The sequence below is a fragment of the Syzygium oleosum genome, unplaced genomic scaffold (assembly GCF_021117445.2).
Source record: "Syzygium oleosum isolate NSW1041296 unplaced genomic scaffold, Sole_v2.1 Sole_v2.10, whole genome shotgun sequence".
Lineage (NCBI taxonomy): Eukaryota > Viridiplantae > Streptophyta > Magnoliopsida > Myrtales > Myrtaceae > Syzygium > Syzygium oleosum.
Genome location: NW_026607494.1, coordinates 6,420,227 through 6,442,081, shown reverse-complemented (window position 1 = coordinate 6,442,081; position 21,855 = coordinate 6,420,227). Strand labels below are relative to the sequence as shown.

Below are 21,855 nucleotides of genomic sequence, written 5' to 3'. Positions count from 1 at the left end.
AGTTTGAGTAGATAAGGGTCGATCAGCCCTCGCCGTGTGATCATGATCGATGTGGTTACTTGCACGAGTCGGAGAGAGCACGAGAGAACCGTCGTTGGATTTGACAAAGGGTGACAGTGACCGATATGCCACGGGGGTAATCGACCCCTTAGCCTCACTTAGATACAATTTGGGCGGGTCGAGTAGGGGTTTACCATTTCCAATCAAGCATAATTAAAACAGATAAGAGCTCGTTTGTTTTCACCTAAAAATAAGTAAAGCGTAAATTTATTGCTTTCTCGTCAAAATTTAAAATGCTATCCAAATTCTAAAATTCTGTCAAAATGATCTATATGAATTTTCGTATCAACATTCGTATCTTTGTTAAAGTTCATAGTGTCTCGGCTTAAAAAAAATAATCTCTTTTTTATGTAAAAAATGGCGCCATCGCGCCATTTTTCAAATGTTGAACCAAAAATTGATTCCAAATGTTCCTCGCACTTTCTGTATTCTCTATATTAATCAATTACATCTGCAAGACAATTAAATTTTTAAATAAATTTCCTTTACTCCTTTTTTAAAGTTTGTTCCCTTTTTTCCTATAAAAATTATTATATGGAGTCACTTGTTTTGGAGGGAAGGGACTATGCGCCAAGAAGATTTGATGCCGGCTTCTAAACTCGGCCCCGTTTGTATATAGAAACGAGACAATCCGAATAAGATAAAAAGGAATCGGAACGAGAATTTTCGACATGCCCCTTTACGTTCCTATCCAATTATACGACACTTAAGCGATATACATCGCACTATATATCCAAATAACCGTCGTAAATCTAAAATGGGTTCGTTAAATTATCTATATGTCAATCGATAAAAAAAATTCTCCCCACGTCACGCCACCGACTCAATGGCAAGCTCCGGGAACAGTGTGATTTTTTCTTTCTCATCTGTCGATATATCGACCGGTGTAAAATATATGTATATATTTTCTCGCTCGAGCCGCTTTATTACCCATCGATTTAATTAGTTTTTTTTTTATTAATTATTAAAAACTATGTAATAAAACAAAATTAATGGTGGTGGTGGTGGTGGTGGGGGTGGCTCGTGCGCCATGATTGAATTTTCAGTAGAGACTATATATAGGGGGCTAGTAGTAGAGGCCAAGCACGTGACCCCCAGGCAGGAGCGGTCTGACGTGGCACTCTTCGTCTGTTTTTTTTTGGGCCCTCGAATATTCCTTTTGCTTTTTCATGTAAACCTTTTTTGATTACTCTTTTTGGTTTCGTCTTTTTATTTCGGGCTCAGACCGCGAAAAATACCAAATTAGTACATCCGTAACAAGTTCACCCAAAACTAATTTTTTGATCATAAAAAACCCCGAACCGGTACACCTGTGACGACAAATATACTTTGAACCGATTCTTTAATCATAATAAACCCTAAACTGGTATATTTATGATAAACTTACCCTGTGTTAATTTCCTTTGAATTGAATATATACCGCGAAAAAATCACAAATTAGTACACTTGCTGCCGATGGAGGGTAAAACCCCAAACCGGTGCGTCCGTAAACTGTCATGTGTCATCAAACTCAGCGATTTGACGATAAAATTTAACGGAAATTAACGGAGGGTAAATTTGTCATAGGAGTATCGGTTTAGGATTTTTTATGGTCAAAATATTAGTTCGAGGGTATATTTATCGTAGGTGTACCAGTTTGGAACTTTTCGTAGTATTAATCTTAGAGAAAAAGGGTACCGGGACAAAAACATTTTCTATTTATCAAAGTCAAAGTACCCTTTTTGTCTTAGCTCTTAAGTTTTCCATCTCGTCACCATTTTGCTTATTAATCCTATATCGTAATGCAATTTAATTTTAAAGAGAAATAACGTAAAATTAACCGGAGGAAAGGGATAAAAATGATAAAAGCAAAAAGTAAATTATATCCACTTCTTACTAAGGAATAGCTCACATTGAAAGATACGAAGGAGTAGGAGTGCAAGCTTAGCCATCGACATCAATCGCCGGCTGCGCCGAGACGCGCGGTCCCCGGCGGAGATCGCCGCACGGCACGGTCGAGACAGGAAACTGAAGACCGCCTTCGCGATCATCGAAGCGGCGCGGCGACACTGAAACCTAGGAAACTAGAGAAAAAAACTAGGAAAAGCTAGCCATGGCTATTGGCGACTTGTGTGTGTTGGAAGTTCAAGTCGGGCAGCCTCAGAAGACGGGGCACTTCTTGTGGACGACGCCCGGCGCGGTCGGGCACATAGACAACGGACAGAACTCGTCGAAGTCCCTGCCCCACCATTTCGGCCCCGCGATCTGGGATACCCCGAAGCTCAGGGCGAGGAGCACCCCGAAGAAGGCGCTCCCGAGGTCCAGCCCATTGGACACATCGTACACGTGCCGGGCCCACCACCCCCTTGCCGCCCTCCGCGCCACCAGGTGGTACGCCGCCGCCACTGCGAAGAACGTCCAGTAGTGCACCGGCCGGGCTGGCATCAGGAACGAGGCCGATGTGAAGATGACCGGGAAGTTGACGAGCCGGATCCATTCCTTCCCCGGGAAGGCGCGGGCCGCGAGCCACACCGCCAGGGGCCCGGCCACCCCCACCAGGAAGAAATAGTAGAGGCCCTCGTAGGCCCCCCGCCTGAACATCTGGGCCGGCCCGACCCCGCCCCATATCATGGTGTGGGTCAGGGATTGCTGGAGCCCGGGGCACGTCCACATGCTCCCCTTCGGCAGCTTGTCTCTGTCGCATATGTTCTCGACCGTCGTCAGGGCCCACCATGCGGTCCCGAGCTTGACGGAGCTGGAGAGAAGCGAGCCGAAGATCTAGGAGGCATACCGAAAGTTGGGCATAAGGATGCATTGAGATAAATCTGTTGATTAGATTAGAAAAATAGAGGATGAATGTGATGAACAATATTGCAGCTGGTCAGATAAAATGCAGGAATCAGGATCAACCAGAGTTCGAAGGACATTGTCATATAAGTCTCCTCAGCGCGTCTCACTCATTCCTTAAAGTCGGGTTACCTCGGTTAGCCCTATAATAGTTTCCTGATTCAGGATATGTTACCGTCCCGAGGTTTCGAAATGGGGCATCGAGTACCTGCACGAGAAACATGGATCTCGGCGGGATCTTCATGTAATGTCCTAGCTTGAACTCGGCTAAAAACGTGATGGCGTGTATCTTAGTGCTCTGAACGTAGGACGGAAAAGTGTCACTGGTTATAGGCCTTCCCGGGTATAAATAGCCGATGATCAAGTCGGCGAGAACCGATAAACCGAGGTACTGCAACCAAGAGAAAAGATAAACGAGACAAATTAAGACTCTAATCTCAGCCGGCGGTCCTAAATCGGACGAGGAAAACTGTGATGCAACAGCCCAAAATCGGACCAAATTTGAAGGTTGTGGCTTACAGTGCCGGTGGTAGCTTCAATGATGCCCAGGGGAAGAATGAGGATGAATGGTATAGCCAAGGAAAGAAGAAATGCCCAGGTGGGAAGTTGGAATTCTTTGCCAAAGAATTGGCAATTGACAATGCCGAGACCGACCATCGACACGATAATTGCGTAGAACCACCACCGAGGGATCGGCTCATACTTCTTCATGAGCTCATTGTGAATGTCGCTGGACTTGCTCTCGCTTTTCATCGACTGGTTCAGCTGCTGCCAGCTCTCCCTGAAAATTTCCGAAATTGCATTCTAATTATTGCAGATGACAATGACTGAAGAGTGTTTCTTCCTTCTAAGGTACTAGGAAAAGCGCCCAACCTTCCGTGGAACAGAAGAAAATAAGTTAATGTTCCGGTTAGGGCAGCGAATGTGAATCCCAGTTTGAAGACATATGCAATGCTCATGTACAACTGTGAGTACTCACTGTACGCCTGCTCGTTAAATTCCAGGTCTTTTCCAAAAACACGTTCCACATTGTACTTGTTTCCCGAATAATCATATGATTCTTGAGCGAAAATCGGGAACCTTTTTGCGTCAAACAAATTCATCCAATAAGCTACTGGTATGCACACGTAAGTTATACCCACGAACCCGACCAATGTGTTCACTATTGTGAACCTAGGCAAGATAAGAGGGTTGCCCACCCAAGCTGCAGCCGAGTCCCACTCGATGGCAAGAGAACCGAGCCCAAGACCATTGTAACCCGCGCCGAGTTGATGCGCTGTGCTCGAGTCTTTCCAGATCCAGCAGAGGACTGAGACCACAAGGATAGTTTGCATGAAGTAGGTGGGAACGATGGTATAGGTAAAGACAGAGACAGCACAGATGACGATAATTTGTAATCCGCTGAGCCGGCCACTAGCTCTCGGTTCTTTCTCATGGAGCGCTCTGCAATATGGTTAGCAGGAACAAGATCGAAAAGTTAGGTGCATATGTCGGTTGGAGGAATGTGCCCGGCTCAGATAAAACACATTCTTCGAAGTATAGAACTGACCTGTAGAAAGATACTTTCGGTACGGTTAAGGGGTACCACATGTAAGGATTGTCCACAAGAATCCTTCTGAACAGTCCAGCAAAACCATATCCAATCATCTGCAAATGGAAAGAATAAGTTGCTTTCTGCAATTACTGTTTATGGTGTCTTAGCAACTCAAATTTGATACTACAGAGGACAAGGCATGACTGTTTGCATAACCACAAGTTTGGTTACACTGTAACATGACATTCATGTTAAGTTCCACACTCGCCAAATTCGAACTGATTTTGCCCCAAGATTCTCCAGAATGAATGCAAACTATTTTTGGTCTCTTTTGTAATGCAAAGTGCAGGAAAATGAACTCACCTGAGATGTCACGATCATCAATATGGAAGCCCAAACACTTATATTCTTGTGATATACCACTTTGATGACATTGATGGTCCCTATGGACTTAGTGGATTCAAATCCTGTCGTGGAGAGGATGACCACCAGTACGTGCTCCTTGATGTTGAACGGTCCTGGATTGAGAGAAAACTTCCAGTTCGTCCCTGGGATCCCCACGATCTTGGCAGGAAGGGTGGAGGCCATTAGTCTCCCCAACACAAGCTGTAAAATTTGGGCGCATGACTCACTGACCCACATATGGCTCCTTCTATACGAGGATATCTGGTACATGAAAGACGTGACGACGCACACGACTGGCCCCAACACCCATGTCCTGATTGTTAGGACGGGCAGTGTCGAGTCGTCGGTGACAGGAACTGCGTTCCTCACCTCCTCAATTGGCGAGTCGCCAGGAATGTCAGCTGGAATCATCGTGAATAGATGCTTCAGAATGCGAATCGAACGGGGCGGATGTAAAACAAATGAATTGCTAAGGGGAAGCTCATCTTCATAATGACCAGAGGCATAGGCTATGTAGTTCCTAGTCATCAGAACAATTATTGTGGCAGATGGTTGGTCAATTTTGCTTCTTCTTTTCCGTGTCTTCCACATTGTTTCCACTTGTACGTAAGATTAAAACCTCGGACAATCCTTAAGTGGGAAGCAAGAGATTGTTCTCTAGGCTGAAAGGCTATCAAAATTTAGCCGGTCGCATTCGCAATTTATCATAGAGTTCATGCACCAAAGTCTGCATTAGCACAAAGTTGCCATCTTTTGCATGAATATCTCAGCCTATCCCGCCGAATCGCGAAATAGTACAGGGTAGGCAATATTTTCCGCAATAATGAAAGTTATTGTGGCTCTAAATTAGCAAAGATAAAACACAACCAAATTCAATTAATGAGAGAGAGAGAGAGAGAGAGAGAGAGAGAGAGAGAGAGAGAGAGAGAGAGAGAGAGAGGGAGAGAGAGAGAGATTACTGGGTTTTGTTCCTGAATCCTTGAGGCCAAAGTCACCATACTCTTTGCGTGGTTCCACATTAATGTCATGGTGTAAGATGGGTTTCTCCTCAGTTTTCATGGTGATTTCTGAAGCCAGAAACTTCTACTTTTTTTGTTTTGGTATTTCACACCACTCTGTCTCTTTCTCTCTGTCTGTCCGTGTGTCTCCCTCTCTCTACCCTGTGCTTTTTTTCAGGGGATTCTTGCCCTATCACTTGGATGAATTCAGGTTGCAAAAGTTCTCGCACAAGAACACACGTCCAGTTCTTAAACATCAGGCGTCAAAGAGATCAATTAACCGAATTCTCCACGTCCAAGTAGAAGAGGGTTTTAGCCAGATAGATCAAGGCCTACGACCTGGTTTCACGCGTGTTCCCAGCATCATTCAAAACGAAAGTTTTAACAAAAAAGCAAGGAGGTTTGTCAGTTGAAAGAATTCCTGTGGATCGTTGTGAATTGAGGTTCAAAGGTGATGCATGTTTGTAGGGGATAAAGAGAGAAAACTGGCTATGAGAAGAAGTAACTCCTTTTGGCTTTGGGGTCCCTGTGGTGTCATTTTCAGTTTCTTGTTGACCTGAAGGGCTTCAAGTTTGTTTTTCATGGCAGATATTCTAGAACAGAGCTTGTTCTTTCGTCTGCAACAGCTCATGAACTTCGAGCAAATGAAGCTGACGATACGATTTGTTTTGTCCCCCAAAAATAGAAAATCTAACATGGCCCGAAAACAATGTGGAAGATCGCATAAAAAGATGATTTGAATTCGAATTCGAACAGGACGGGCTAAGCTCGATGATTCGGCATGGAGAACAATCTCTTGATTCACATATGTAGATTTGTCCTAGGTTTTTAATCCTATGTACAATTTGGAAAACAGTATGGAAGACCCAGAAAGGAAGAAATGGAATTTGACCACCCAGCTGCCACCATAATTGTCCAGATGACTAAAAGAATGCTTGCTGCTAAAAATGCTGCATGGCCCACGCCTGTGGTCACTGTTGAGATGAGCTTCTGCTTAGCAATTCATTCTCCTTTTTCGGGATGATGACATTAAAAGCAATGGTGGTGGAGGGTGGCTCGTGCACCAAACGGATCAAATCGTAATCTCATGAATGATTTTAGCCTTTTGGGGTATTATTATTATTGCTGTGAGTACTTTGAAGGCGGTCTTCTGTGCACAAGCGTGTAATCGCGTCCCTCCTGTCCATGATTGAATTTGAGTAGACATAGGGCTGGAGGACAAGCACGTAAGATTAGCAGGGGAAAAGGGATAAAATGATAAAAGCAATGAGTGAACTATAGCCACTTTTCACTAAAAAGTATGCTCGGTGAAATTACTTAATTGTTCCTACAGCGCAATGATCGATTTATCTTATCTCTGTTTTTCTTTTCCTGAATTCGCGAATAAATATTTCCTAAGTTAATGAAAGTATAGCAACATGTCGATTCGTATTGCAATCGTTTAGCGCTCTCTCTCTCTCTCTCGCCACGAGCGCTAAGTCTTGATCGTCGTCATCGAACCATGTAAATGCTTCCAACACCCTCGAGCTCACACACTGAAAGATGTGAAGGAAAAGAATGCAGCTTAGCCAGCCATTGACATCGATCGTCTGGTGCCGAGACACGCGGTCCGAGGCGAAGATTGCCACATGGTCGAGACCGAAAACTAAAGACAGCCTTCGAGAACATCAAGGCAGCAACCTCCCTGCTGTAATGCAGGTGACACTGAAATCTACAAAACTAGAGAACAACAGCCACTTGAAACCTAAGAACAAAAGCTATGGCTATGACTTGTGTGCTGAGATTCAAGCCAGGCAGTCTCAGAAGACCGGGCAGTTCTCGTGGAGGACGCCCGGTGCGGTTGGACACTCGGACAATGGACAGAAGGAGTCGAAGTCCCTGCCCCACCAGTATGGCCCCTGTATTTCGGAAAACCCGAAGCTCAGAGCGAGGAGCACCCCGAAGAAGGCATACCCAAGGTCCAACCCGTTGGACACATCGTACACGTGCCGGGCCCACCACTCCTTTGCTGCCATCCGGGCCACCAGGTGGTACGCTGCCGCCACTGCGAAGAACGTCCAGTAGTGCACTGGCTGGGCCGGGATCACGAACGAGGCCGACATGAAGATGACCGGGAAGTTGATGAGCCGGATCCATTTCTTTCCAGGGAAGGCGCGGGCCACGAGCCACACCGCCAGGGGAGCAGCCGCCCCCACTAGGAAGAAGAAGTAGATGCCCGCGTAGGCCCCCGGCGTGAAAATCCGGGCCGGCCCGAGCCCGCCCCATATCATGGAGTCGGTCAGGGAGGACTGGATGCCGGGGCACGTCCACATGCTCCCCTTCGGCAGCTTGTCTCTGTCGCATATGTTCTCAACCGACGTCAGGGCCCACCACGCGGTCCCGAGCTTGACAGAGCTGGAGAGGAGCGAGCCAAAGATCTAGGAGGCACGTAGAAAGTCGGACATAAAGATGCGTCAAGATGAATGTGTTGATTAGATTAGCAAAATAGAGGATGAATGCGATGAACTATATTGCAGTTGGTCAGACAAAATGCAGGAATTAGGATCAACCAAAGTTCGAAGGACATTGTCATATAATTCCCCTAACACGTCTCGCTCATGCATTAGATTCGGGTTACCTCAGAGTTGATAAGCCTTTCACATTAGTTTCCTAATTCAGGATATGTTATTGTCTCGCAGGTTTCGAAATGGGCATTGAATACCTGAACAAGGAACATAGATTTCGGCGGGATCTTCATGTAATGCCCTAGCTTGAACTCGGCTAAAAACGTGATGGCGTGCATCTTAGTGCTTTGAACATAGGCCGGGAAAGTGAAGCTGGTTATAGGCCTCCCTGGGTATAAATAGCCGATGATCAATTCGGCGACAACTGATAATCCGAGGTACTGCACCCAAGAGAAAAGAAATATGAGACAAATTAAGACTCTAATCTCGGTCCAAATCGGATGGGGAAAACTGCGATGTAACGGTCTGAAACTGGACTCAAATTTGAGGACTAAAGCTTGGTTGGCGCTTACAGTGCCAGTGGTAGCTTCAATTATGCCCAGGGGAAGAATGAGGATGGATGGTATAGCCAAGGACAGTAGAAATGCCCAAGTCGGAAGTTGGAATTCTTGGCCAAAGAATTGGCAATTGGCAATGCCAAGACTGACCATCGACACGATAATCACGTAGAACCACCACCGAGGGATCGGCTCGTACTTCTTCATGAGCTCATTGTGAATGTCGCCGGACTTGCTCTCGTTTTTCATTGACTGGTTCAGCTGCTGCCAGCTCTCCCTGAAAATTTCCAAAATTGTACCCTTATTAGTACAGATAAAAATGACTGGAGAGTGTTTCTTTTCCTTCTAAGGTACTAGAAAAAGCGCCGAACCTTCCATGGAACAGAAGAAAATAAGTCAATGCTCCGGTTAAGGCAGCGAATGTGAACCCCAGTTTGAAGACATATCCGATGCTCATGTACATCTTTGAGTACTCGTTGTACGCCAGCTCATTAAGTTGTAACTCTTCTCCAAAAACCCGGGTAATATCGTACTGGTTCCCCGAATAATCATATGAGTCCGGAGTCAATATCGGGAACCTCTTTGCATCAAACAAATTCATCCAATAGGCCACCGGTATGCACACGTACATTATAACCACAAACCCGACCAGTGTGTTCACGATCGTGAACCTAGGCAATATCAAAGGGTTGCCCACCCAAGCAGTAGCCGAGTCCCAGTCAATGGCAAGAGAACCGATCCCAAGACCATAGTAACCTGCGCCGAGTTGATGCACCGTGACCGAGTCTTTCCAGATCCAGCAGAGGAATGAGAACACCATGATAATTTGCATGAAGTAGGCGGGAATGATGGAATAGGCAAAGACAAAGACAGCACAGATGACAAGAATTTGGAATCCGCTGAGCCGGCCTCTAGCTCTCGGTGCTTTCTCATGGAGCGCTCTGCCATATGGTTAGCAAGAGCAAGATCAAAAAGTTAGATGCATAGGTTGGTTGAAGGAATGTGCCGGGTTGAGACAAAGTAGACAGTTCGAAGTCTAGAACAGACCTGTAGAAAGATACCTTCGGTAAGGTTAAGGGGTACCACATGTAAGGATTGTCCACAAGAATCCTTCTGAACAGTCCAGCAAAACCAAATCCTATCATCTGCAAATTGAAAGAGTAAGTTGCTTTCAGCAATTAGTGTTTATGGTGTCCTAGCAACACAAATTTGATACTACAAAAGACAAGGCATGACTTTTTGCATAACCACTAGTTTGGTTACCCTCTAACATAACATTCATGTTATTGTTAAGTAAGTTCCACACTCGCCAAAGTCGAGCTAATTTTGCCCCGAGATTCTCCAGAACGAATGTGAACTATTTTGGTCTCCTTTGTAATGCAAAGTGCAGGAAAATGAACTCACCTGAGATGTCATGATCATCAAAATGGAAGCCCAAACACTTATATTCTTGTGGTATACCACCTTGATGGCATTGATGGTCGACATGGACTGTACTGTTTCAAATCCGGTCGTGGAGAGGATGACCACCAGTACGTGCTCCTTGACATTGAACGGTCCCGGATTGAGAGAAAACTTCCAATTTGTTCCTGGGATCCCCACGATCTTGGCAGGAAGAGTGGAGGCCAATAGTCTCCCCAGCACAAGCAGTAAAATTTGGGCGCATGACTCACTGACCCACATTTGGCTCCTCCTATACGTGGAAATCTGGTACATGAAAGACGTGATGGCGCACACGAGTGGCCCCAACACCCATGTCCTGATTGTTAGGACGGGCAGTGTCGAGTCGTCGGTGACAGGAACTGCGTTCCTCACCTCCTCAATTGGCGAGTCGCCAGAAATGTCAGCTGGAATCATTGTGAATAGAGGCTTCAGAAAGCGAATCAAATGGGGCGGATGTAAAACAAATGAATCGCTAAGGGGAAGCTCATCTTCATAATGACCAGAGGCATAGGCTATGTAGCATTTTAGCAGCAACCATTTATAGTCATTAGAACAATTATTGTGGCGGATGGTTGGTCAATTTTGTTTCTTCTTTCCCGTGTCTTCCACATTGTTTCCACTCGTACATTGGATTAAAACATCGGACAATCCTTAAGTGGGAAGCAAAAGATTGTTCTCTAGGCTGAAGGCTATCATAATTTAGCTGGTCGCATTCGCAATTTATCATAAAGTTCATGCACCGAAGTCTGCATAAGCACAAAGATGCCATCTTTTGCGTGAATATCTCAGTCTATCACGCCGAATTGCGAAATAGCACAGGGTAGGCGATATTTTCCGCAATAATGAAACTTATTAAGGCTCTAAACGGGCCAACATAAAACACAACCAGATTCAATTAACGAGAGAGAGAGAGAGAGAGAGAGAGAGAGAGAGAGAGAGAGAGAGAGAGAGAGAGAGAGAGAGAGAGATTACTGGGTTTTGTTCCTGAATCCTTGAGGCCAAAGTCACCACACTCTTTGCGTGGTCCCACATTAATATCATGGTGTAAGATGGGTTTCTCCTCTGTTTTCATGGGCATTTCTGGAGCCAGAGACTACTACTTTTCTTTTGGTATTTCACACCACCCTCTCTGTTTCTGTCTCTGTCTCTCTCTACCCTGTGCTTTTTCTCCAGAGGATTCTTGCCCCGTCACTTGGATGAATTCAGGTTGCAAAAGTTCTTACAGAAGAACACACGCCCAGCTCGTAAATATGAGGCGTCAAGGAATTCAATTAACCGAATTCTCCACGTCCAAGTAGAAGAGGGTTTTAGCCAGAGAGATCAAAGCCTACGACCTGGTTTCATGCGTGTTCCCAACATCATTCAAAACGAAAGTCAAAACAGAAAAAACAGAGGAGGTTAGTCAGTTGAAAGAATTCCTGATGATCGTTGCGAATTGAGGTTCGGAGGTAATGCATGTTCGTAGGGGACAAAGGAGGAAAGCTGGCTTTGAGAAGCAGGTAACTCCTGGGGTCGCTCTGGTACCGTTTTCAGTTTCTTGTTGACCTGAAGGGCTTCAAGTTTGTTTCTTCAGGGCAGCTCCACGCTGACAGGCATTCCAGGACAGAGCTCGTTTCTTCATCTGCAACAACCCATGGACTTTGAGCAAATGAAACTGACGATTTGTTTTTGTCCCCCAAAATAGAAATGATTTGGTTCTCACACGTTTCGCGCTTCGGCGCAATAGATAGATCGAGACAATCATCCGAAAGATGGCAAGTTTGCATCTTTTTTTATGCGGACTACTTTCGGTGCATGATGTTCAGTAACGGCGAATGCGACGGGCCGAGTTCGATGATTCGGCCTAGAGAACAATCTCTTGTTTCGCGTATAAAGATTTGTCCTAGGTTTCAATCCTATGAACAATTTGGAAAACATAATGGAAGACCCAGAACAGAAGAAGCGAAAATTGACCACCCAGCTGCACCCATAATTGTTCTAATCGCTAACAATGTTTGTTCCTAAAAATGCTGCATGGCCCATAATGCCTTTGGTCATTGTTAAGATGAGCTTCTGCTTAGCAATTCATTCCTTCTCGAGATAATGGCAACGTAAGTACTTGAATTTTTACCCATTTTACAAATCGAATGTCTAATTTTTATTATTTTTGGTTCAATCAAGTATCTCAATTTTTCAGATTTACTCAATGTAAAAGCTTCCATAGAATAAAATTACATGTCATGTGATTTTGCTGACGTGACCTGTTGCTTGGCAAAAGTAAGTCACTCGGCAAAAGTTAAGCCTATTTAGCGACGTGGCTTGCTTATTTGGCAATAAGTTCATGCCATCTTCATTAAGGTGTTGGGTGATGAGGAGAAAGGGAGAGTGCTGACTTGGACGGTTTTTAGCCGTCCGATGCATATCCACTCACGTGGCATCGTCTTAAAAGGCCACATCGGACACAATGTGAACAGTTAACTGCTACTTGAGGATGCTAAATGTTCACATTGATGTTTCGGTTCGTGATTTTAATGGAGGCACCGCGTTAATGCACACTCAAAAAGTGGAGATACTTGATTGAACGGAAAGAAAAATGAATTAGCGACTCAATTGTAAAAAGGAAAAAATCCTAGGTACTCGTGGTGTCATTATCTTTTTTCTTTGGGATAAGTGCGTTCAAAGTCCTAAAACTTGTCACGAAAGTACAATTGAGTCCTAAAACTTTCATAATGTGCAATTAAGTTCTAAAACTTGTTAGGAAAGTGCACTTCAGTCCTAAAACTTTCAAAAAGTGCAAACAAGTCCTAAAACTTATCACGAAGGTGCAATCAAGTTTTAAAACTTATCACAAAAGGGCAATCAAGTCCTAAAACTTTCAAAAAGTATAATAAATGGAAGGACTTGATTGAACCAATTTGACAAGTTTTAGGACTTGTTTGCACTTTCGTAACAAGTTTTAGGGCTTGTTTGCACTTTTTGAAAGTTTTAGGACTTGATTGCACTTTCGTGACAAGTTTTAGGACTTCTAGTGCACTTATTCTTTTTTTTTTGTCAATCCGCACCATTTGCGTCTAACCATGATGATTCCAGCTGACATCCCAGCAACTTACCGATTGCGGGAGCAAGGAACGCGATTCGGGTCACCGACGGCCCCCCGTCTCACGATCCGAACGCGGGCGCCGGGGCCGATCACGCATGTCATTACCTCTTCCATTAACCAAATTTCCACGTACAGAAAGATGCAGACGTGGGTTCGCGAGTCAGTGCGCTCGAGTTTTTACTGCTCGTGTTGGGGTCTCTAACGTCAGGCTCCAGACTTGCTCTTTCACTTTGCAGATGATATTGGATTTGGTTTTGCAGGACTGGTAGGGAAAGATTTCCATGTAGTTCTCTCCAGGTAAATCTTGTTCTTGCTAAACAAACTCGGGGCGCGCCACTCCACGAGAAAGACCCGAGAGCTAGAGGCCGGCTCAGCCGATTCCGAATTCTCGGCATCTGCACCGGTTTTGGTCCTTACCAATTCCGTCATTCCCTTCTTTATGTCACGCAAATAATCACCCGCGATCTCGTTCCTTTGCTGAATCTCAAAAGACTCGGTCACCGGTGCATCGCCTCGGGCACGGTTACAACCACGGACGTGCCCAAGGAGGAACCCACGAGCGAACCTAGAAAAGCCCGGACGCGAAGGGCTTACGCCTTTTTAGCTGCAAGAATCTTTCCCTCCTCAATTTGTGTCCATCTCCTGATTTCCAGGACCCCTCTCTCTCCGTCGAATTTGATCAATGTGCATGTAATACCGCCATCTTTATACTTGTCTCAAGTGTGGCCACTGTGCTAGTTCCATCTAGGAGAACCGGAAACGGAGAGCTTTTCAGACTTGGATCGGAGACCTCGCCCGTGAAGTGATATGACTGAGCAGTGGGATCCTAAACTAAGCCATTCTAGAGTAATATATACTTTTTCAAATTATTAAATCAAAACTCATGGAATCGTTGCGAATTAAGGTTCAGTGGTAATGCATGTTCCTAGGTAATAAAGAGAGAAAAACCGGCTTTGAGAATAATGTATCCTTTCAGTTTTCTTGTTCACCTGAACGGCTTCAAGTTTGTTTTCAGGGCAGCTCCACGCTGGCAGAGAGTGTAAAAACAGAGCTTGTTCTTTCATCAGCAACAACTCAGGAACTTCGAGCAAACGAAAGTGATGATTCGGTCTTGTCCCCCAAAGATAGAAAAGCTAACATGGCCCCTGAAAACAATATGGAAGATCACATAAAAAGATGATTCGAATTCGAACACGAGCACGACGGGCTAAGCTCGATGGTTCGGCACGGAGAACAATCTCTTGATTAGCATGTAAAGATCTGTCCTAGGTTTTTGATCCTATGTGCAATTTGGAAACACAGTATGGAAGACACAGGAAGGAAGAAATGGAATTGACCACCCAGCTACCACCATAATTGCTTGCTGCTAAAAATGCTGCATGGCCTATGCCTATGGTCATTGCTGAGATTGATCTTCTGGTTAGGAATTCTTCTTTTATTTATTTATTTATTTATTTTTCGGGGTGACGACATTAAAAGCGCCCTAACTTTTGCCCGATTTCTCATATATCTTGTTCTTGCTTATCGTACTCGAGAAAGGACCAAGAGCTGGAGGCCGGCTCAGCCAATTCCAAATTCCCCATCATCTACACCATCTTAGTTCTTGCCTATTTCCGGCATCCCTACTTCAATGTCAATTCGATATCACCATCTTCATACTTGTCGAGCCTGGCCTCTTAAAACTAATGTGGTAGGGTTACGTAATCATGAGGCGGCGAGCGCATACGTATCCTTAGACGAGTCTTTCCGGAGCAATTCGATAGAGCGAATACAGTAATACAGTCATAATAAACTCGAAAAAATTAATTTATCTTATGGTAAGCTCGCACACATTTCCTTTATTTTAGTAAAACAAAGCAAAGTGGGATGAAGTTCGATGGTATCCTTCGACGATAGATTTTAGGAAAAATTGCATCAGAGGTCCCTAAACTTTTCCAAAATTTTCAATCAAGTCCATCAACTACATTTTCACGTAAAATCTCGAGAGTTGTGCTGGGATATACAGAGGAAGAAAAACCCTTCCTTTTCCCTTCAGCTCATACGCCCGATCTCACCGACCACCACCACCACCCAAGGATATCGTCGGCCAGCCGCGCCGGCGCCGGCGCCGCCGGCGAAAAATCGCCCCTTCGCCACCACCCGCGAAGACCCACTTGAGTGAACGACGAAACAAGACCCCTCTCCTCTGGGTTTTGCCCTCTCATCTCACCGTCCCCAGATTCGCAAGCAGCGGCGAGCGCGCAGCGGCGACGGGACGGGCGCCGGAACACGCTCGGCCGCGCGCAGGTCTTCTTCCGGAGCCTTTTTTGTCGTAATTCTCTGCGTTTCGTTTCGAAATTACGGAAATTTGTTTCCCGAAACTTGATCGTGTGCTTCGAATTAGATAGTTGTGAGATTTTTTTTTTTGTCGAGGATTGTTGTGAGATTGAATGCACGGGAATTCGCTGGTTGTGTTTCGCATTGTTGATTGCTGCTCCTTTTACTGGAAAGAAAGAAAGAAAAGAGAGAAATTTCGGGCTGTGACCTGAAATGGGATGATCCCGTTCGGTCGGGTGAAAGTGTACAGTTTGGTTTTGATTCTCCTCGGAACGGGTTCGGGTCCAACCATAGCCTGCACGTTCCTCGCCCCGAGACCGGGGGAAGATGTACAAGAGGAGTTGCACAACAATGTCGAAAAGGTCGAAAAGGATGTTAGTTGTCTGCTTAATCTGTCGGAGACTCAAGATGGTTCAAGGGTTCATTAGGACTTGTGCTCTTGCATGTGGCTCGTGAGAACGGTCGCTGCAAAATCGTCTCGGAACGAAAATTTTCAGTGCTCATACCGAGTGATTTTCACTGACGACGAGCAAACATCATCTTCGTCATTACTGATAAGTTATCTTCAAATCTTCGCCATTTTGGATTATCTCCTGTGGGGGTGTTCAAGCTCGAATAGTAGGATCCTATAGGCTTGAAGTCTGTTCCTTTTTTTTTTTTGCTCTCTCTTTGATAGATTTAGGAAAAGATTGAAAAGGTGCTTGACGGTGAAGGTGGTGGAGAAATTTAAATGGGTGAGAGGATTCTGAGAAAGTGAACGAGAATAGGAGCTCGAATTCGTCATCTTTGGGCTTTTTGTGATTGTCAAGTGAGGTGCCAAAGGGGTCAATCATGTGAAATTACATGTCAAAGTTTGAAATTTTTTTGTTTTATTATTTGACTGCAGTTTCTGTAAGAACTTGTTTGTGATGTGATGTCATGTGATTGGTGTAGAATTTTCTTTTCCGACGATGTATGGGTTAAGCCGAAGGTTTTCGGCACTTGGAAGAGGGTTGCACACGGTGTCCAGTGATGGCCCATCCGACACCTTGAGGAGGAAGATTGCTGAGTTGGAGAAGATGAAGAAGAAGAGGAATCCTAGGAAAAATCAAGTATTTGTTGAGGTTCCGGAGCCAAAAACATTTCTTGATACGGCAACTTGGCCGATGATCCTTGCCAGTGTTGGAATTGCACTCTTTGCGAAGCTGCTCATGATGGTAAAAGAAAAAAACACATCATAGGATATTGCTTTTGATTGTAGAATAGTTGCATGCTTATTAATTTGAATGTTGCGCAAGCTTCTTTTCTATTTTCAATTTCATGTGGTAATTAAGCCAAGAAGCTGGATACTATGGTATAGTTTATCATGAGTATATAGTAGTTCCATTTTGACTTGTTTGTATCATTGCCTAATAATAATCCATTTTGTGAGCTCTGAGTTTCTACGTACTGAAACCTGACTTGCGAATCTTTAACCTGATATTCTCATCATTACAAGGATTGGTAGACAACCTCGTACTAATATTGGGGATCTTCAATCTGGTTTTTTTGGGTCCTTTTACACCCTGGGTCATCAAAATCTACAACTAAACTATCCCATGCTGACTTGGTACGAATAAACAACATAAAAGAAAATTTATGGTGTTGTTAGCTCATTATTGCACTGCCTATTGTACAAGTAGAAGCTTTCGATATTGTAGGAAGTAGTTGGGAATTGACTGTTCTATAAGCCATCTCTTTCTACTAAAGTGGTTTTGTATCAAAACAAAACTACTACGGAACAATTTCCCATGCTACACTATGAATGATCCAAATGAATAAGTGCGAGATGTTCCTATTTTTGTCAGCCAACTATACCCGGCACTCGCATACTGCAGTCTTGATAATTGACATACCTCGTTTTCGTATGGTGACTTTGTTTACCATCATCTAGCTAAAATAAGACTACATAAGATGTTTTATAAAATTGAGTATTATTGGGATGATTCACCTAATTGGGTGTCTATTGCCAACGCGCAAGACAATTGTCACAAAATTCTACCCTATGCCAATCTGAAGGTTTCTTCTATCGTATTGCTATTGTCAATGGATCTTTCATTTGTTTTCTTTTTCTTTTTGGGATATATTTTGGCGCCACCCAAGCAGAGGGTACCTCTCTGGTATTTCCAGAGGTTATCATGGCTGAATGTCTTCGTCCTGCTAGATTGATGTGTTTTCGTGACTTTCACTGCAGTATGATGATTCCAGATCCCAGGAAATTATTGAGCGGAAAATAAAGCATGCTCCTGCTGGTCAAGGCTCAGTTAGGATGCTCAGTCGTGAAGAGTGGGATGAAATACGAGAAGTGAGGCCCAGGACTCCATTTGAATCCAAGCTCGCTCGACCAAATGCTAGAATAAGAACTGGAGAACCCTTGCGCATGGTGAGATTAGAGCTATTGGCCAGTTTGAATTTTCTAGTATTGCCAATAGTTGATTAAAATCATGAAAGGCTTTAGTTAGTGTTTGTGTGATTAATAAAGTTATGCGGGTCTCTTCTTTTAACTGAGTTCTGAGTCCATTCAGCTGCTAGTGGTTTTGCATATTACTAATGGAGCATCTTCTCTACCCAAATTGAATTGTGTAAGTTTAGTCTTGTCTCCATTAGATAGAGTGTATGGTAATTCTAACTTTCGCATCACAGATTTAGATAAAATTTTGAACTGTCCAATTTCTCCTTTAATGTTAGCTGCAGTATTGCTCAGAAGTCCAACAATTTGTACTGAGGTCATGTATCCGTGTTAGTTAGATATGATACAGGTGGTGACAGTGGGTATAGCAGTTTACTTCTTTATGGTATGGTCCTTGCATTTCCAGCTTCCTTAATGTGGATTCAGTGGTTCTTCAATACTGGATCAGGATTGGACTAACCTTCAAATAAAGTTAATAGTAGTGTCCGTCAAAGTTATTTGGAGTGTCATTACTACCGAAGTGTAAGGTACAAAATATTCTTGGAGGGGAGAATCAGAACAACTCGAAATGAGCTGCTTGAACTATGACGATGAGATTCTAGGTTTGGAATGAAGCATCTAGGTGATAATTCTGTTCACCACTAGTGAAAGTGAAGATAACAATTTGTGCTGAGGTCATGTATCCGTGTTAGTTAGATATGATACAGGTGGTGACAGTGGGTATAGCAGTTTACTTCTTTATGGTATGGTCCTTGCATTTCCAGCCTCCTTAATGTGGATTCAGTGGCTCTTGAATGCTGGATCAGGATTGGACTAACCTTCAAATAAAGTTAATAGAAGTGTCCGTCAAAGTTATTTGGAGTGCCGTTGCTACCGAAGTGTAAGGTACAAAATATTCTTGGAGGGGAGAATCAGAACAACTCGAAATGAGCAGCTGCTTGAACTATGACGATGAGATTCTAGGTTTGGAATTAAGCATTTAGGTGATAATTCTGTTCATCACCAGTGAAAGTGAAGATACAACCCCTCTATGCAACTCTAGATTCTTGTGTAATCCTTGTAGATGCCAAATGCATCAGACAATTATCGTGTTAAACAGATCTTTAAACCATGAGGAGGGACTATTCATGTGATGTAGATTCTCCATTATTAGATAAGGAAACGCTCCCAAATAACCGTTGCTTTGTGGTTACCTGGTTTGTTTGCCTTATAGCTGAGTGCTCTGCATCTTGATATGTCTATTTGGCGTTAAATCAAAGTGCTTAGATTGAGGTGAAACTACAGTTTAGATGTTTTATAGTTTGGCCATTTAGTCACCTGTGTTATGGAAGGAAATTGTCTATTGTTTCACCTATGGCCTTAAAGAGAGCAATATTATAGATCACTTCTAACATGTCTTAAGTGAGTCTTGATCTTGGAATTTGTGTGCATGTTACTGCAAAAAGTAACTGTCTTTTAGCTTCAGTGATGTCTCTCTTTTGAGTTCTGTTATATAAGATTGCTTGCAACTTTTTCGTTAAGTTTAGAATCAGTTGTTTCACAGCTTCTCTGTTTGGTTTTGGTATGACGGAAGATTATCAACACCTAGTTGGTGTTTCTGCATGTTGCATGTGCGCTGCAATCTATTTTACCCTGGTTAATCCATGTTTCTTGTCTTGTTCTATTTGTAGGAGGACTTGAAGGACTGGACAATCGATGTGATTGCTGATGCGCTTGCCCGAGTCGAAGAAAGCGTTCACAACCCTAAGTGAATCGTGACTTTGGTTTAGTGTGTTTTCTGCATCCCCTTTCATTCATATATCATTTCTCACGAAAGTGGATCAACACCTTGTCCTATGCTTGATCCACAAGTTGTGAGCGGTCTTCTGCCTGTGTTAATACTATTGAAACTTGGGGTTCTCGGCACTGGAAACTGGACTGGAGCACGAACAGCGCCAAAGGTCGGGTACAAAAGGGTGACTGAAAAACCAGCCTGGATTTTTGTTTCACTTGGGTCACTTATCAATCCATAAAGTTCATGCATAAGCTGAATAAAGTACATGGCGCATTGCCCCTCGTTGCTGGGAGGCCGTTCTTCGTCTCAAGGATAGTTCTGGTCGATGGTTGGTTTTGTGTACGCGGTCTCGGAAGTCTTAAGAGAATGCGAATTTATGTTATGCATCTTCTAGTTCTTCTTCTGCAATGTTCAAGGCAACTACCCAATAGTCGGTCTGTAGTGGCTGAGAAGAACATGTCCAAAGGAATCTCTTTCTAGCTTTCATGGATCATCCTGTGATTGGAAACTTCATTCCAACTTGAATCTCGTGTAATTTGTTTTGGAGTAATTACTCTCGGGAAGTTAGCCGTTCATGGCCGTTTTTGGATGGGAATAATACATGAGACGGTCCAAAAGTAATCACTGCTTAAGTCTGATGAAGCTCCGCGGATCTTTAGATATGGTGATTCTTACTTGGGCGTGTTAGGGAATGCCTTCGGACACTGCTTTACGAGAGCTAATATTCAATTCTCAAAACAATGATCGTGCATATCGCACCAATAGTCTAAACAAGGGGTGAGCAAAAGAATTGGATCGGAAACCGTCCGAACCGGTTGGTTTGGGGCGGTTCTTGTTCTAGGTGTGGAACCATCCATTTGGACCGAATTGTTATGTATATACACATTAATTTGAATGTATCGAAACCCTGATGCTCGCTCCTCACGCTCTCTCTCAATCCTAATTCCTCTCACACATATAGCTAGGGGTGTAAACGGTTCGATTTGGTTCGGTTTTCTTGAAAAACGGAACCGAACTGAACCATTAAGGGCACCCCTTTGAACCGAACCGAAACTCGCTCGAACCGAACCAAAAAATTGATTTGGTTTGGTTTGATTCGGATCGGTTCGGATCAAATTTCTTTTCCTCTCCGTCGGAGCTGCCTCGCCTCCAGCGGGGGAAGAACAGCAGAAGTGCCAAAAGTTATGTATGGAGCTCACTTTGGTGCCAAAAGTTTCATTTGGATCATTTAAGTGTTAAAAGTTTACGCCGGCGATCACTTAAGTGCCAAATCGGAGAAAAAACGATCACTTAAGTGCCAACGGCGAGAAATTCCGATCAAATTTAATATGTGGCTTTTATATTTAAATTTTAATGACACGTGGCATTTCCCATGTGTATAATTCAATTTTTTAAATATTTTTTTCTGATTTTTTTTTCTTTCTTTTCTTTTCTTTTCTTTTTTCTTTTCTTTCTTCTTCTTCTTCTTCTACCATGGCCGGTTGCCGGAGGCCAACCACCGGCCATGGCCGGCGTCGCCGAGCGTCGCCTTCCTCCGGGCGAGGTAGTCGCGGCCTCGGCGAGGGCCACGGCGGCCTCGCCGGGCCTTGCCCTGCCCAGGCGAGGTCGACCCTCGCCTGGGCAGGGCGAGCTCCCGGCGAGGGCTTGCCCCCTCGCCGAGGCCACGACAGCCCTCGCCGAGGCCACGACGGCCTCGCCGGCCCTCGCCGAGGCCACGACGGCCTCGCCGGCCCTTGCTCGGAGAAAGGCGACGCCCGGTGAGGCCGGCCATGGCCGGTGGCCGGACGCCGGCCATCGGAAATAAGAAGAAAGAAAAGAAAAAAAAGAAAAGAAAAGAAATGCCACATCAGCCCTCGGCAAGCCACATCAGCCTCCGACGAGCCACATCAGCTTGAGAAATTAATAAAAAAATGCCACGTCGGATTTCCGGCGAAGTGGCACTTAAGTGATCGTTTTTCTCAACTTTTGGCACTTAAGTGATCCGATTGAAA

At 44.3% G+C, this 21,855-nt stretch overlaps 3 protein-coding genes across 4 annotated transcripts; 1 reads left to right on the top strand and 2 right to left on the bottom strand.

Moving 5' to 3' along the window:
* Positions 1 to 2,199: 2,199 nt before the first annotated feature.
* Positions 2,200 to 5,353, bottom strand: LOC115688867 (oligopeptide transporter 5-like). Its single transcript, XM_030614805.2, has 6 exons — positions 4,784 to 5,353; positions 4,436 to 4,533; positions 3,760 to 4,329; positions 3,406 to 3,667; positions 3,095 to 3,277; positions 2,200 to 2,817 (listed from the first exon to the last, which is right to left on the bottom strand). The coding sequence occupies exons 1-6, from the start codon at positions 5,351 to 5,353 to the stop codon at positions 2,200 to 2,202; spliced, it is 2,301 nt and encodes a 766-aa protein (XP_030470665.2).
* A 2,056-nt stretch (positions 5,354 to 7,409) lies between these two features.
* Positions 7,410 to 10,681, bottom strand: LOC115688866 (oligopeptide transporter 1-like). The gene is made up of 6 exons (XM_030614804.2): positions 10,229 to 10,681; positions 9,872 to 9,969; positions 9,196 to 9,765; positions 8,840 to 9,101; positions 8,525 to 8,707; positions 7,410 to 8,240 (listed from the first exon to the last, which is right to left on the bottom strand). Exons 1-6 carry the CDS (start codon positions 10,679 to 10,681, stop codon positions 7,623 to 7,625), a joined length of 2,184 nt encoding a protein of 727 aa, XP_030470664.2. The 3' UTR covers positions 7,410 to 7,622.
* Positions 10,682 to 15,332: 4,651 nt separating this feature from the next.
* Positions 15,333 to 20,485, top strand: LOC115688888 (uncharacterized). Of its 2 annotated transcripts, none has more exons than XM_030614831.2 (4): positions 15,333 to 15,632; positions 16,596 to 16,858; positions 17,875 to 18,063; positions 19,761 to 20,485. In XM_030614831.2, the coding sequence occupies exons 2-4, from the start codon at positions 16,613 to 16,615 to the stop codon at positions 19,839 to 19,841; spliced, it is 516 nt and encodes a 171-aa protein (XP_030470691.1). In that variant the 5' UTR covers positions 15,333 to 15,632; positions 16,596 to 16,612; the 3' UTR covers positions 19,842 to 20,485. The 2 variants fall into 2 exon arrangements, with proteins under 2 accessions (XP_030470691.1, XP_056171075.1); XM_056315100.1 differs by having other exon boundaries at positions 15,333 to 15,657.
* Positions 20,486 to 21,855: the final 1,370 nt, after the last annotated feature.